General features: G+C 37.4%; 1 protein-coding gene across 2 annotated transcripts in view; it reads right to left on the bottom strand.

The window, feature by feature from the left end:
• Positions 1-927: 927 nt before the first annotated feature.
• Positions 928-17,658, bottom strand: part of FNIP1 (folliculin interacting protein 1) — a 161,491-nt gene continuing 144,760 nt past the window's right edge. For both annotated transcript variants that reach the window (XM_030926751.1, XM_030926752.1), the window contains 3 exons: positions 11,060-11,257; positions 6,307-6,422; positions 928-3,983 (listed from right to left, as the gene is read on the bottom strand). In XM_030926751.1, the coding sequence (XP_030782611.1) occupies positions 3,905-3,983; positions 6,307-6,422; positions 11,060-11,257 (393 nt within the window). In that variant the 3' untranslated portion in view covers positions 928-3,904. The remainder of the gene's footprint in view (positions 3,984-6,306; positions 6,423-11,059; positions 11,258-17,658) is intronic.

The following is a 17,658-nucleotide window of genomic DNA, read 5'->3' as shown; positions in this document are numbered from 1 at the left end:
AGCACAAAGCTGACTTCCCTACAATACAGATGAAGACAATAGACTTGCTCAGTTACTTGTAAATCAGTGAACAAAGAGGATTAAAACCCAAACTAATTAGCCAATTTTTTGTAAAGTATAGTAATTTGTATTGAATATGTTCTTTTTTATTTGAGACAGTTTTCCTCTTGTTGCCCAGGCTGGAAGGCAGTGGCACGATCTCAGCTCACTGCAGCCTCTAGAGGCTGAGGCAGGAGAGAAGCAACTCTCCTGCCTCAGCCTCCAGGGTAGCTAGGATTACAGATGCCTGCCACTATGCCAGGTTAATTTTTGTATTTTTAGTAGAGATGGGGTTTCACCAGGTTTGTCAGGCTGGTCTCAAACTCCTGATGTCAGGTGATCTGCCCACCTCAGCCTCCCAAAGTGCTGGGATTACAGGCATTAGCCACCGCATCTGGCCTGTATTGAATACAATTTTCTTAACAACATTATATAACTTCTAGGTTTTAGATTGTTGGGTTCAGTTTGCTTTCATAAAAGCATTTAAAGAACTTCTCAATTTGTCACTGTAAGAAGATACTCTTATATTTTCTGTTACTATGTTTTTATTCATAAGAACATATGTTAAAAATTCTCACAACAGTAGGTCGGGGGCCACAGGAGGAAGGCTGGACAGATTATCTGGTAAAAGTAGCAGCCAAAAATTATTTAGCATTTGGAGTATGCCAGCACTGAGCTAAATCCTTAACATTCATTATTTCATTTGATTCTCACAACCACCTCATGAGGTAGATTCTATTAAATTACCAACATGGAAATACCAATGGGGAAAGGTCACATCCTTAGAAGTGTCAAACTTTGGACAAGAATCTAGGTGGTCTGACATCAGACATCAGTCCATAATGTTATGTATATCTTAATATATGAAAGAAAGACCAACACCATCCATCAAATTGACATGTGTATTTATTGCACAAATATCCCCTAGAACTGGGAGGTTATTATAATACAAGTGTACATTTGAGAAATGTATACAGAACAAGAAACAACTATGTACATTTTACATATCCAACATCTAAGTAACTTAGAAAAAGCAAACAATCTCGTAAGACATCTACCAGAAGTAGGCATTATGTAAAATCTGTTTTTTTAAGTGATCATCCCCAGAGTATGCCAATTGGAACAAAACAAAATCTCTACTAGTATGTTTTTATTGCACTTAACGTTTTCAAACTCAAAATTAAGACATATTAATAAAGGCCAGAAATATTTAAAATCAAACCAATTAGTTTATATACAAGAAAAACTTAGTTTTAATTCTATAATGTAAAAGATCCCTTTTTTATTTCCTGTTTCAATAAACAGGGTTTTTTTTGATATGTAACAACTGTCTGTACCATAACTTGTAAAAATTATTTTGAACAAGCCAAAACTCTTTTCACATTCATCATAATGACCACATTCCAAAGTAGCAGCAGCTCATTCCTTGGGCTTTGCGTAAGGAAAGAATGACTATGATGAAGGTAATAGAAATTATAGACGGATTAGAAATTATAAAACTCAGAAATGGGAGGGAGGGGGAGGAAAAAAACAGTAACTCACGAATCCTATAAGGATTAATGATTCTTTAAGAAACTATAGGTCATTTCCTTCCCAGCAAAGCTTAGCTTTATGAACAACAGTAGCACGAGCCACCCACTTATTGAGGACTAGAATTTCTAAATGGTAATTAAACATTTTAAATAAAGAATAGTTTGATAGTTAAGGAAACACCCAGACATTATCCAACTGCTACACAGAGCTACAATAAAAAATAATAATGTACAAGGCTGGGCACAGTGGCTCACACCTGTAATCCCAGCATACTTTGGGAGGTCGAGGCAGGTGGATCACTTGAGATCGGGAGTTCAAGACCAGCCTGACCAACATGGTGAAATCTCATCTCTACTAAAAATACAAAATTAGCTGGGCATGGTGGCACACACTTATAATCCCAGCTACTTGGGAGCTGAGGCAGGAGAATCACTTGAACCTGGGAGGCAGAGGTTGTAGTGGGCTGAGATCGCACCGTTGCCCTCCAGCTTGGGCAACAAGAGTGAAACTCTGTCTCAAAAAAAAAAAAAAAAGGTACAATGACCCGCAAATGTATGAACTTTTTAATATTCTGAATTCTGCCAAAAGGATTGACGCATAGAATTCCAAAATTAGACAACTGGATAATTTTGCTAATGTACAGAATGAGAAAATTAAGCCAAAGAAAATATATCCACAAACACTCCTTGGCAGCAAGTCATCCATGGGAGACTCAGGTAATAACTGGGACTAGGTAAAAGGTCATGGGCCAAACAGATTGCAGACACACTAATTTCAGGTTTACATTCCATTAAAACAACCATTTCTTCTTTGTCTAGTTGGAGGTCTCTTGAATACATACAGAGCAAGGCAAAATGTGACCCAATGCTGTAAATTCAAGGTCAAAGACAACTTTCCATTATCTATTGAAAATTTAAACAACAAGAATGGATGTGTTATATAGTAAATATATTTTATAACTGAACAAGTGGTTTTGTTTTTTTAATCAATGATGAAATTATGATGAAAATAGTCAATGAAAGCAGAAACCAACTTTACTACTAGCATTAAAAGTCTCTTAGACCAGATAAGCAAAGAATAAACTATAATGTAGTATTCAAGTAAACTGAGGTAGTAGAGTATTGAAAACTTTATCCACCCACCTTTCTATTTACATTACTTACAAGAATTTGGTTCCGTATTAGCCTTTCTTACAAGCAACATTCTATAGTATGTACAAAGGCAACAATTGAGAAGTGAAAATCTTTGAAAAAAATGCGCTTTTGGAAGGGAGGGGCTCTTAGAAAAAAAAGAATAATTTTAAGAGTTATGAGTTCTATTAGTGTAAATTGAGTATTATTAAGCAGTGAAACAAATATTCAGCTCCTATGGGTTCATGAGGGCTGATACCAAAAGCAAGGAAGGGCCTTGGCTACCTGAGCACTTTTAAAGAACATAGTCTTGTTTTTGCCAGTGCTTTGGTGCAATTTTTAATCCTAATTTTCATTTATGTTAAATTAGTGAATATGCAAATATTAATATTTATAAGAATAGCTCACACTTACAAACAAATGATACAAAGTAGTATTCTCATTTTGGGAATCTCAGCCTTAAAAAAAAAAGGTTGGCTTTACTTATATTTCAGAGTGTGTGAAACAGAAAAATCACCAATAAGTAACATTTCAGCATTATAGACAATACTAGTTGAAAATATATATTTTTTAAAGGCATGTTTACCAATTTTGTATTTCTACCTCTGCTTTTTTAAAAAAATAGGTACATATGTACACTTGGGTGGATAACATAACACATTTACACTCAATTATTCTGAGTTTGTTATAATTAATAGGCTGTTTAAAATACTTATTTTGAGAAATAACCAGAAATTAGCTGTTTTGAATTGCAAAACTAACAAATAATCAAGGTTTTATAGATCTCTGTACCTTAGAAATTAAAAATTGAAAACTAATGAAATAGCTATTTCTGAGCCATTAAATCATGAGACATTGTTGCTATTTATGAGTTGTGACAACACTGCAGCGATCACATGAAACTCTTGATAACATTCATTTTGTAGAAATTTCTACCATACACTTTGGCTTTTTCAAATGCTTCAAAATTATTGTTGCTTTAATTTCATTTGTTTAAAAATCTACCACCACCCAAAAGTCCAGTCAAAAAGAAAAAGCCATGTGACATACACAGAATACACAATGCTACGCAGGATACCCTGGTGACTGACTCATTCAGATGGAAGTCTAAAAGGGAAAAAGAATCTCCATAAATGCATGTTGTGTCTGCTTCCTTGGTTTCTACTTATTTTCCCACCAATTTCTAATAATCTTTAGGTATATTAAAGGAGTATTTGTGCAACATATGGAGAGTGAGTGCTTGCTACAGCAGCCAGAAGTGGAAGATCACTGGATTCAATCCTGAAATAAAGGGGAAAAAAATTTCAGTTTTGATTTTCTGTACCGAGGACATGAACTCTACAGGCAATAACCATCACCTGTAAGGTCACTATACCTCAACAGTTAAGGAGCTAGGCCACTCTGGCCAAAATGAAAAATTTTCAGTAAATAAAACACAGAACTACAGATATGAGTAACAACGTCGTAAATGTAGGGAAGTGTCTCAATGACATGCTGATGGAACATGAATTTGGGCAAGGCACAATGACTAACAACTACAATCTAGTGTAATAATAGCTGGGTGCAGTGACTCATGCCTGTAATCCCAACACTTTGGGAGCCCTAGGTGGGAGGATTGCTAAGCCCAGGAGTTCAAGACCAACCTAAGCAAGATAATGGCAAGATATTGAGACCCTATCTCCATGAAAAAATTTAAAAAACCAGCTGGGCATGGTGATGTGTGCCCGTGGTACCAGCTACTCTGGAAGCTCAGGCAGAAGGATCTCTTGAGCCCGGGAGGTTGAGGCTGAAGTCAGCCATGTACCAACAGCAGGGCAACAGAGCAAGATCCTGTCTCAAAAATAAATAAATAAATAAATAAAAAATAATAATAGTGTGTACCCAGATTGTTTTAGATTCAGATGTTTCTATAATAAGATGTATTGGAAGTAATGGGAGCTACTTCAAAATACATCCTACCATAAATTTACAGGAAAAGAAAAATGGCCAATCAACATAGAAAATATTAATCAGACTCCCTCATGGTTAGAGAAACGTGAATAAAATCAGATGCCATTTTTTAGCTAGCAGCTTGGCAAAGATCAAATTTGGTTACAGCCAGTAGTGAGAACAACACCTCTTACTGTTTGTGGGAATTCATATTGAAAGTTTCTGGAGAGTATTCAGTATAATCTATCAAACTATCTATCAATACAGGCCCTTTAACCAAAAATTCTATTTCAAGGAATTTATCCTACAAATGTCAGAGATTTATATTCAGTCTAGCATTGGTTTATAGTAGCAAAATACTAAAAATAATCTAAAATCCAACATATAATGGAATGCTAGACAGCCATTAGGAAGAATGAGATTATTATGTGCTTATATGAACATTCAAGATATAGGAAAAGGAAAGTTGTACAAGGACACAAGAGTATAAGTCAAGTTAAATTTTTAAATAATATTCATTTAAAAATTCTATAAAACAATCTGTTAACAGTGTTTGAGTAGGGGTTGGAAGTTGGGGAAAGAAGACAATGACACTTTTCATTGTATGCCAAAATGCACTGTAAATTTGGTTATATGTATGTTACTTTTTAAAACTTGTCTTAAATATTTTTACATAAAGGCATTAAACACCTCACTCCCCAGAAAAACAACATTATATCCTGTTATTGATTTTCCAAATACTAGAGAACAATTCTCTCTGTATAACTCAAGTCAAAATCATCAGGACTGGACCAACAGTGTGATACTACAGAATATAAATAGGGTCTAAAGGAAAAAAGATAGAGTCATTCAAATCCCTAATTAGTCCTACCAGTGTGTGTGACATCTGGCATGTTAACTTACAGAATCATCTGTTTCCAACCTGGATAACATTGCCTACACACTGCAGGATGATAATAAGAATTAAGAAATAACACTAGTAAAAAATTTTAATTTGGTTTCTGACATACAGTAGGTTCTCAGTGATACTGGTTTCTTTTCCCATCATAAAAGCAAAATTAGATAAAAGTTCTAGCTTGTTTTGCTTTCTTTAATGGCATTTGAAGAAATGATTAATATGAACCCACCTAAAGTGGCCAGAGAACACAAGAAAAGTGACCACAGAACATAATGAAATAGGGCCATACTATGCTCCCCCACCAACTTCCCATTCCTCCTTCAGTAGGCATTTTTGATAACTGTTTTCTGCCAGAGAATAATGCAGAGTAGACAGACATAATATATAGTTAATGGGGAGGAAGGAGTAATATATGGATAACGTATTACCATCCTCAGACTTCTGTTACCTTAATCAGCTCATTTAGAAGGCAGGGCAGATACTTGGAATAATGAGTTTGCAACATATGTAATAAATAAAAATGACTATGTACTTATTTTTCTCAGAAAAAATTCAGATTTTAATTCATTCTGATTATATTCTCAACCGCCTGTATACAATGGCACAAAGAATAATGCCTTTCAGGTTATTATATGGTACAGGGAAACCTAAATGATAACAGCCTCCAGCTTCTAATAGGAGAAGATACATAAAAGAAAAAAGGGCAATTCTGAGGAACATTCCTTGCATGATGACAGAGCAATGAAAGCAAAGCCAGAAAAGAAACCATTAACATACCCCAGAACCACTCCCAGCTCCTTGACATGAACACGCATCTGCCCCCTCAGGTATTCAGACAGCATTTTACTTTTGAAATATAGCTCCTGCAACCGGTCTTCAAGATGCATTACACACTGTAGTTAGGGAGGAACCAAGAACCAGGTCAGAAAACAGTTTTCAACTCTCAGTCATGGCAAACTCTAAAACATAATGTTTTTGACAATTCTGTTTATTTATTTCAACATGAACTAAAATTTGGAGCACATTTTTAAAGTATGTAGTTTTAGCTAAAGACGGAAGTGAACCTTTTTCTAGCTCATATCAAATATTACCTTCTACAGCATCATTTTTTTTTAAATTGTGCTAAAAATACACATACAATTTGCCCTTTTAACCATTTTTGTTTGTTTGCTGTTTGTTTTTGAGACAGAGTCTCGCTCTGTCACCCAGGCTCAAGTGCAATGGCATGATCTCAGCTCACTGCAATGTCCACCTCCCGGGTTCAAGCGATTCTTCTGCCTCAGCCTCCTGAGTAGCTGGGACTACAGCCATGCACACCACACCCGGCTAATTTCTTTTGTATTTTTAATAGAGACAGGGTTTCACTACATTGGCCAGGCTGGTCTCAAACTCCTGACCTCAGGTGATCCACCCACCTCAGCCTCCAAAGTGCTGGGATTACAAGTGTGAGCCACCGTGTCCAGTCCCAAAACCATTTTTAAGTATACTTCAGTGGCACTAAGTAGAGTCAAAATGTTGTGCAACCATCACTACTATCCATTTCCAAAACTGCTTTCACTATGTTTTTATTCCAAATTTGATAAATGTAAAATTTTTACAAATTAATACTTTTCAAATGTATTTACACAGGAAAGGATGTATTCTCCTGTGGAGAACAGAAAACAGTTTGCAAAAGTTCATAAAGAATGCTATGTAGTTCCCCAATTTCTAAGCTGAAAGACTGAAAATTAAAACACATCTGGGCATGGTGGTTCACACTTGTAATCACAACACTCTGGGAGGTGGAAGCAGGAGGATCATCTGAGGGCAGGAGTTCGAGACCAACCTGGGCAACATAGTGAGACTCTGTCTATACAAAAAAAAAATAAAAATAAAAAAGCATTAGCCGAGCATGGTGACATGTGCCTGTAGTCTTAGCTACTCAGGAGGTTAAGGCAGGAGGACTGCTTGAGCCCAGGGTTTTGAGGGTGCATTGAGCCATGACTACTACTGCAATTCAACCTGGGTGACAAAACTTAAAAAAACAAAAACAAAAACCTAAAACACATACATTTTGTTTACTGTCAATTAACTTGTTCTATTTACTAAAATAGGTGATTTATCATGTGAATTGATGCTAAACATATTTGAGGAAAAAACAGAAGTTTCAGGCGCTAAGCATTAAATTCTTGCAGAGTGTTCCTTTCCAATGAAAATCAGCTATTAAAAGTTCCTAATAAAAATCCATTTTATTACTGGAAAAACACAACCAAATGGTTGTGGTTTTATAGCGTATGTTTTTTTTCACAATGCTTTAGGCTGATAATGCCATAAGAAAATTTCAACTGCAGAATATATGTAGATATAAAATATGTAATATAATTTACTATATTAACCACTTTACAGTATATAATTCCATAGTCCTAAGAGCATTCAGTGTTGTGCAACCATCACCACCATCCATTTCCAGAACATTTCATCATCTCAAAAACTCTGTACTCATCATCTCAAACAAAAACTCTGTACTCATTAAACAATAACTCCTTATTCTCTTTTTTCCCGCAGCTCCTGGTAACCACTATTTTAGTTTCAGTCTCTATGAATCTGCCTATTTGTGGTACCTCATATAAGTGGAATCATATAATATTTGTCCTTTTGTGTCTAGTGTATTTCACTTAGCATAATGCTTATGAGGTTCATCCATGTTGTAGCATGTATTAGAATTTCAGCCCTTTTCATGGCTGAATAAATATTGCATTGTATGTATTATACCAAATTTTGTTTATCCATTCATTTGCTGATGGACGCTTGGGTTATTTCTAACGTTTGGCTATTGAGAATAATGTTTCTATGAGCAACAGCATACTGCCTGAATCCCTGCTTTTAATTGTTTTTAGTATAAACACAGAAGTGGAATTAATAGATCATATGGTAATACAATGTTAAACTTTTTGAGGAACAGCCAAACTTTTCCCACAGCTCCCGCACCACTTTACATTACCATCAACAATGCATGAGGGTTCCAAGGTCGCCACATCTTGGTCAATACTTACTATTTGTTGTGAATTCTTTTTATCATAGTCATCCTTACAGGTATTGAATGGCAGCTCACTGTAGTTTTATTTGCATTTCCCTAATGCCTAATGATATTGAGCATATTTTCATGTGCTTATTGGCCATTTGTATATTTTCTTTGGCAAAATGTCTATTCAAGACCTTTGCCATTTTTTAATTCAATTGTTTGCTTTCTGTTCAGTTGTAGGAGTTATTTATATATTCTGAGTATCAATCCCTTTTGAGATATATGATTTGCAAATATTTTCTATTTTAGAGGTTGTCTTTTCATTCTGTGATAGCTAATAAACAAAAGTTTTTAATTTGATGAAGTCCAATTTATTTTTTTTTTACTTTTGTTACCTATGCTTTTGGTTTCAAATTCAAGAAGTCACTGCCATATCCAATGTCAAAAAGATTATCCCCTAGGTTTTCTTGTAAGTTTTATAGTTTTAGCTCTTAAATCTTTGATCCATTTGGAGTTCATTTCTGTATATGGCATAATTCATTTGCATGTGGCTATCCAGTTTTCCCAGCATCTTTTGTTGAAAAGACTCCTTTCCCTGTTGAATGGTCTTGGCACCTTTCTTGAAAATTAATTAAACTTACATGTGAGGGTTAAACTTTTAGGATCTCCATTCTGCTTCATTGCTCTATATGCCTGTCCTTATGCCAGGAGCACAATGTTTTGATTACTGTAGCTTTGTAATAAGTTTTCAAATCAAGAAATGTGAAATCTACCAACACTGTTGTTTTTCAAGATTGTTTTATCTCTTTGGGGTCACTTGAGATTCTTAATGTATTTTAAGATGGGTTTTTCTATCTCTGCAAAAAATATCAATTGGATTTTGATAGGGATTACATTTAATCTGTAGAATAACTGTGAATAGTAATGGCATTCTAATAATACTAATTCTTTCAATCCAAGAGCATGGGAAGTGCTTTCATTTACATATGTCCTTAATTTCTATCAATAATGTTTTGTACCTTATAGTATACAATGAGTCTTTTGTCTCCCTAAATTTATTCCTAAGTAATTTATTCTTTTTGGTGCTATTGTAAGTGAAATTGTATTCTTAATTTCCTTTTCAGAGTGTTCATTGTTCAAACAAGTATACAGAAATGCAACTTATTTTTATGGGTTTGTATTATGCTAATCTGCTTAATTTGCTTATTAGCTCTACCAGTTTTTTGTAGAATCTTTATGTTTTCTATGTACAAGAAGATCATATCATCTGCAAACAGAGATAATTTTATTTCCTCTTTTCCAATTTTGAAGTCTTTTGTATTTTTCTTGCCTGATTGCTCTGGCTAAAACTCTCAGTAGCATGTTGAACAGAAGTAGTCAAAGTGGGTATCATTGTCTTTTTCCTAATCATAGGGAAATATTTTCAGTCTTCCACCACTTAGTGTGATGTTAGCTATGGGTTTGTCATAGATATCCTTTATCATCTTGAACTACAGAGCTTTTTAACTATGCTATGTTACAGTTCTCCTAATAAGTGAAAGAAAGAACCTTAAAAGTTAGATATGGGGTCTTCTACTAGGAAGAGGTTACCAGTATTACAAAGAGATCAATAAAAGTCCTGACATGACAATGAGGATCCAGAATGTACTGGCATTCTACACAAAGTTGGGGCATGTTGCATGACTATACTACACATGATCAAAAATTTTGGCTGCTGAAATCAGAACATACAGACATGTACACATCCCTTTCTGTCTTAGCTTGGGCTGCCATAACAAAGTATCATAGACTGTGTGGATTAAAAAAAAAAAAAAACCAGATATATAGCTGGGCATGGTGGCTCATGCCTATAATCTTAGCACTTTGGGAGGCTGGGGCAGAAGGAACACTTGAGCTCAGGAGTCTGAGACCAGTCTGGGCAATGGGGCAAAATGCCGTCTCTACTAAAAAAATACAAAATATTAGTCAGGCGTGGTAGCACGTGCCTGTAGTTCCTGCTACTCAGCAGACTAAGGCAGGAGGATCACCTGAGCCCAAGAAGTCGAGCCTGCAAGGAGCCAAGATCGCACCGCTGAGCTCCAGCCCAGGTGATGGGATTAAGACACTGTCTCAAACAAACAAAAAACCCCAGTTATTTATTTTCTCACAGTTCTGGAAGCTAGAAATACAAGATCAAGGTGCAAGCATGGTTGGGTTCTGGTAAGGGCTCTCTTCCTGGTGGCAGACAGTCGTTTTCTCACTGTGTCCTCACATGGTGGAGAGAGAACAAGCTTTCTCTCTCTTCCTCATCTTCTTAGGCCACTAATACCATCATGAGCACCCCACCCTCAAGACCTCATCTTACCTTAGATACAGATACCTCCCAAAGACCCTGTCCCCAAATACTGTCACACTGGGAATTAGGGCTTCAATATATGAGTTCAGGTAATGACACAAACATTCAGTCCCTAACAGCTTTTTTTCAGAAAAACAATGATGAAAGCTTTAAGCAGTGCTTAAAGTAATGCAAGCGTCGTTACACATACTTACAAAATTTGGAGACAAGTTATGCTTATAAAGCTGAAGTGTGGAATGAAGCAGATTGGAAACAAGACTGGAAACCAATACTTCCTTTCCCAATTTATTATCTGTCACTCGTCTCTGGCTACTGGCCACTTGAACAGTCCATTTATCCATGTCAGCTATAATACAGACAGCTTCTGCTATTGGTTCATCCAAAACTGGATGCTGGAAATAAAAGAATAATTCATCTTATGATTAGCAAATGAAGTTTCCAAAAATAATGGTAATTCAGCAATGAAGGTTTACTAAACAAAAACAGAAAAAAAAATTAAACTTTAATATTTCAATATCTCCTTGACCAAGGAGAATAATTAACTCATTAACAAATACTCTGAGACATATTATAGATATCATCATAGATACTTTGTATTCATTACAAGGACTTTGTATTATTTAGTCCAGAACTTAACTTTCAACAGTCTTTTGATCATTCATTAAGTTGACAAATGTATTCTCAACTATGTGCCAGGCAATTGAAAGAAAATGTTTTTTACCCTGAAAGAGACAAACATTTTACTTTATTTTATTTTGAGACAGTCTCACTCTGTCGCCAGGTTGGAGTGCAGTGGCGCGATCTCAGCTCACTGCAAGCTCTGCCTCATGGGTTCAAGTCATTCCCCGGCCTCAGCCTCCTGAGTAGCTGGGTCTACAGGCACACTGGTACCACCACGCCTGACTAATTTTTTGTATTTTAGTAGAGACAGGGTTTCACCATGTTGGCCAGGATGGTCTCGATCTCCTGACCTTGTGATGCGCCCACCTCGGCCTCCCAAAGTGTTGGGATTACAGGCGTGAGCCACTGCACCTGGCCTAACAAACATTTTAAAAATAGAACAGGACAGGACAGGACAGATGCTGTGGCTCACATCTATAACCCCAGCACACTGGGAGGCTGAGGTGGGAGGACTCCTTAAGGCCAAGAGTTTGAGACTAGCCTGAGCAACATAACCAGACCTCATCTCTACAAAAAATCTAAAAAATCAGCCAGGAATGGTGGCAAGCACCTGTAATCCCAGCTACTTAGGAAGCTGAGGTGGAATGATTGCTTGAACCCAGGAATTCAAGATTGCACTGATCTAAAACTGTGCCACAGCACTCCAGTGTGGATCAAAGTAAAGTAAGACACTATCTCAAAAAAACCACAGAAAACAAAGACCATAAAACAACAACAACAACAAAAACAAGACTTACTCACACAAATAAGTCAATGGTAAGATTCTGTGCTAACTATCCCAATATGTCAGGCATTAATATCCCTCAGCACCAGAGAAGGTATTCCTTGATGTCATGAAGTACTTTGCTACCTACATGAATTAGATTTTTCTGTTTGACTAAGACATCTGTCCGGAGTATGAATACAGCAGTTAAAAATGGGACACAGCAAAATATGTAACAGAGTTCTCCAAGATACATTGTTAAGTGAAAAAAAAAAATTCAGTCTGGGCGTGGTGGCTCACGCCTGTAATGCCAGCACTTTGGGAGGCCGAGGTGGACCTATCACCTCAGGTCAGGAGTTTGAGACCAGCCTGGCCAATATGGTGAAACCCCAACTCTACTAAAAATACAAAAAATTAGCCAGGCATGGTGGCGGATGCCTGTAATCCCAGCTACTCAGGAGGCTGAGGCAGGAGAATGGCTTGAACCCGGCAGGCAGAGGTTGCAATGAGCTGAGATTGTGTCACTACTCTCCAGCCTGGGCAACAAGAGCAAAATTCCGTCTCAAAAAAAAAAAAAAAAAGTCACTATATATACAGTTATGTTTCTAAAAATTCGGATCTACATCTAAATGAAAATGTATAGAAAAAAGAAAGAAAATACTCAAATCAAGTATGCAGTACTGAAGATTTCTGTGAAGAAGCAGGAATATTAAGAGTATGAAGAACTTGGCCGGGCGCGGTGGCTCAAGCCTGTAATCCCAGCACTTTGGGAGGCCAAGACGGGCGGATCATGAGGTCAGGAGATCAAGACCATCCTGGCTAATACGGTGAAACCCCGTCTCTACTAAAAAATACAAAAAACTAGCCGGGCGACGAGGCGGGCGCCTGTAGTCCCAGCTACTCGGGAGGCTGAGACAGGAGAATGGCGTGAACCCGGGAGGCGGAGCTTGCAGTGAGCTGAGAGCCGGCCACTGCACTCCAGCCTGGGCGACAGAGCGAGACTCCGTCTCAAAAAAAAAAAAAAAAAAAAAAGAGAGTATGAAGAACTTTTACTTTTTACTTTGTATATCTTTACACTGTTTGAATTTTTTCATTTTTCTTTATTTTTTTGAGACAGAGTCTCACTCTGTCGCCAGGCTAGGCTGGAGTACAGTGGCGTGATCTCAGCTCACTGCAACCTCCGCCTCCCAGGTTCAAGTAATTCTTCTGCCTCAGCTTCCTGAGTAGCTGGGATTACAGGCGTGTGCCACCATGCCCGGCTAATTTTTGTACTTTCAGTAGAGACAGGGTTTCACCATGTAGGTCAGGCTGGTCTCGAACTCCTGACTTAGCAATCTGTCCACCTTGGCCACCCAAAGTGCTGGGATTACAGGCATGAGCCACTACACCCAGCCCTTATTGTTTGAATTTTTATCACAAGTATTTACTTTCATTGTTAAAAATGTTAAGACAGTGAAAAATAATACTATATATACATAGTCATGAAAGAGCCACAAGGCATATGGCTATGTCCTTGCCTTCCCCTGGTTTACAAACAAAGACCAAAAATGACAATTAAGTACAGAGCATGACTGCCAGAAACAGATAGTGACCCTACCTTTAATATTTTTCTGTATTTGGAAAGGTAAGGATTTTTTTACTACTGGCCAAATGGAATAGCAGCAACAAGACTGAGAGTAAAACATTTATAATATGAAATACTCAGACCCATGGCTTTTCCTCTCTAACTTTTAATGTTACTACAATTAGGATAAGGTACAACTATAAGGACAAAAGTTTACTCCTGGATAAGCCCAGGTTTAGCATCCTCAAATGATATTACTTTGCCTAGTTAATGAACAACTACTCTGAATAAAGCTGCTTCCTAGACAAGAAACAAACACAACAGAACTCATAGACTTGTGAGGGAGATCAAAATAAATACATCTAGCTTTAAAAAAAAAAAAAAAAAAAGTGTTACTGATGAAGCAGAAACCAAGTGCTGGGAAGAAGAGGAGGGCAATCATGGGATCTGTGTGATAGGGAGTTTCGCAGTGAAAGGGACATAGGAATATGACACTGAAGTGTATAGATAGAATTACTGGTGAAAAAATTGGAGAAGAACATAGATAATTTGGTGAGACTCAGAAATAGAAGTAGATGCAAATGGCTACATTTGTGAGAAATGATATAGAGAAATAAGAAGAGAATGGCAAAAAGTCCAGAAATATACCTTGGGAAGATTTTCCATGGAGCCCCAAATTTATATTTGTTTTTTATAAAACAGTATTCAAATATGTATTCGTCTCTTGCCAAGGATAAAACACTTTGTTATTCATCACTTAATTATGGAAATATAATTTTGGCAAAGATATATACGTCTGTGATATTGTGAAATATATTCAGCTGACCAACAACATGGGTTGGAACTGAAGGTCCACTTAAATGCCAATTTTTTCCAATATAATATATGGGTAAAGTTTTTGGAAATTTGCAACAATCTGAAAAACTTAAAGAGACAAAACTGTGTAGCCTAGAAATATGGAAAATAAGAAAAAGTTAGGCATGTCATGAATACATAAAATATATGTGGATGCATGGCACAGTAGTGTGCATTTGTAATCCTAGCTACTGGGGAGGCAGAGGCAGGAGGATCAACTGAGCCCAGTAGTTCGAGAGACTAACCTGAGCAACATAGTAAGACCCATCTCAAAATAAACAAACAAAAAAATGTAGATAGTATATTTTATCATTTAGTACTGTAAAATACACACAAATCTACTATAAGTTAAAATATATAAAAACTTACACACTTACAAAGCATACAAGGTGACATTCACAGCCCAGAGAAATGTTAACAAATGTATAGTATTAAATACATTTGTTTGTATTTAATATACTTATGACATATTAATATAGTTTAAATAACATTTAATATAGTTATAACATAAAATAGTTATGATTATAACTGCATAAAACTAGCTGTAGTACCTACTGTACTAATGTAATAGTTTTGTAGCCACTTCCTGTTGCTATTGCCCGGAGTTCAAGTTGCAAGTATGTACTTCAAACACCCTGCCAACTTAATCATCTCTGCACGAGCAGTTCCGCTCTCCAATAAACAGCATATCTCAGTTAAAAACTACTCTCTTTTCGAGACCATCCTGACTAACACAGTGAAACTCTGTCTCTACTAAAAATACAAAAAAAAAAAAAAAAATTAGCTGGGCGTGATGGCGGGCACCTGTAGTCCCAGCTACTCGGGAGGCTAAGGCAGGAGAATGGCGTGAACCTGGGAGGCAGAGCTTGCAGTGAGCCGAGATCACGCCACTGCACTACAGCCTGGGCAATAAAGTGAGACTTCATCTCAAGAAAAAAACAAAAAACAAAAACTAATTTCTTGGGAGGCTAAGGCAGGGGGATCCCTCAAGCCCAGGTGTTGAGGCTGCAGTGAGCTACGACTGCACCAAGGACTCCAGTCTGGGTGACAGAGTGAGACTCTGTCTCTAATAAAACACAAAGACAAAAAGATAACAAATAAAACTGATGTCTAAAGGTTCTCATGTATTTTTCATCATTGTTAGTGTGATACAACAAACCCTGAATAGTATCATGGGACCCACATGGAGTACCACTAGTGATGCTGGAAATGCTCTCAAGAAAAGCAGAGAGAAGTTAAGACATTATAAGAAAAACTTGAATGGCTTGATATAGACCATAGATTAAGTAGCTGTGGTTACCCATCATTTCGAGATCAATGAATCCACCATGAGGACTGTTTTAAAATAAGAAAAGGAAATTTGTGAAGCTGTCACTGCAGCAATGCCACTACGTGTGAAAACCACGCACTTTTGCAGAATACCTTTTAAATCTCATAATGAAAATGCAGCTCTTATGTGGGTACAGGGTTGCTGTAAGAAAGCTCTTAACTATAGACTCTAATACTATTTTTTAAATGAAGTCATTATATGACAACTTAAAGCAAACGGAGGGTAAAGGATCTAAAGCTGGAGAATTTAATGCTAAGAAAGGATGGTTTGATAATTTTAGAAAGAGTTATAGCTTAAAAAATATCAAGATAACAGTTTTTGCTGACCCAGAGGCAATACACAAGTTCTTAGACACCATCAAGAAAATCATAGAGGACAAAAGATATCTGCCTGAACAGGTTTTTATTGCAGATAAAAGTACCCTATTGTGGAAAAAGACACCACAAAATACATTTATTAGTAAGGAAGAGGAGCAAGCACCAAGATTTAAGGCAGGAAGGGATAAGCTAACTCCACTGTTTCGTGTAAATGCAGTCAGGATTAGATCAGAACTACCCTTATATATAAAGCTGCTAACCTCTGGACCTTGAAGGAAAAAAGATAAACACCACCCCTGCAAGTCTTCTGATTGTACAATAAGAGAGCCTGAAAAACAACTATTTTTCTGGATTGAATCCACCCACGCTTTTTTTTTTTTTTTTGAGACAGTCTCGCTGGGTCACCCAGGAGGCTCACTGCAACCTCCAACTCCCAGGTTCAAGGATTCTCCTGCCTCAGCTTCTCAAGTAGCTGGGACTACAGGCACCTGTCACCGCGCCTGGCTAATTTTTGTATTTTTAGTACATACGGGTTTTCACTATGTTGGCCAGGCTGGTCTCGAACTCCTGACATCATGATCCGCCCACCTTGGCCTCCTAAAGTGCTGGGATTACAGGCGTCAGCCACCACGCCTGGCCCCACCCATGCTTTATATCTAAAATCAAGAAGTACCTTGCCAGTAAGTGACTGCCTTTTAAAGTTCTTATGTTGGACAATGCCTCTGGCCACCCAAAACCCTATGAGTTTAACACTGAGAGTGCTGAAGTGGTCTAATTGCCCCTAAACACATCTCTAACTCAGCCTCTAGATCAGGGTGCCATAAGGACCATTAAACACAATATTCTATAAAAATGATTGTCAGTGCTATGGAAAAGAACCCCAATGGAGAGAACATCATGACAGTCTGACGAATCACCCCATAGAAGATGCCATTGCTGTTATAGAAAAAGCCACAAAAGCCATCAAGCCTGAAATAATAACTTCCTGCTGGAGAAAACTGTCCAGATGTTGCGCACAGAATTTAACAACAGAGCCAATCAAGGAAATCATGAAAGAGCTTGTAAATATGGCAAAAAAAAAAAAATGGTCGATGAAGGCTTTCAAGATATGGATCTTGCAACTTTGGGAGGCCGAGGCGGGCAGATCACGAGGTCAGGAGATCAAGACCATCCTGGCTAACGCAGTGAAATCCTGTCTCTACTAAAAATACAAAAAAATTAGCCAGGCATGGCGGCGTGCGCCTGTAGTCTCAGCTGCTGGGGAGGGTGAGGCAGGAGAATGGCATGAACCCAGGAGGCGGAGCTTGCTGAGATCGCGCCACTGCATTCCGGCCTGGGCGACA

Source organism: Rhinopithecus roxellana, chromosome 3 (assembly GCF_007565055.1).
Source record: "Rhinopithecus roxellana isolate Shanxi Qingling chromosome 3, ASM756505v1, whole genome shotgun sequence".
Classification (NCBI taxonomy): Eukaryota; Metazoa; Chordata; class Mammalia; order Primates; family Cercopithecidae; genus Rhinopithecus; species Rhinopithecus roxellana.
The sequence above is the reverse complement of the archived record's forward strand: the minus strand, read 5'-3'. Positions and strand labels throughout refer to the sequence as shown.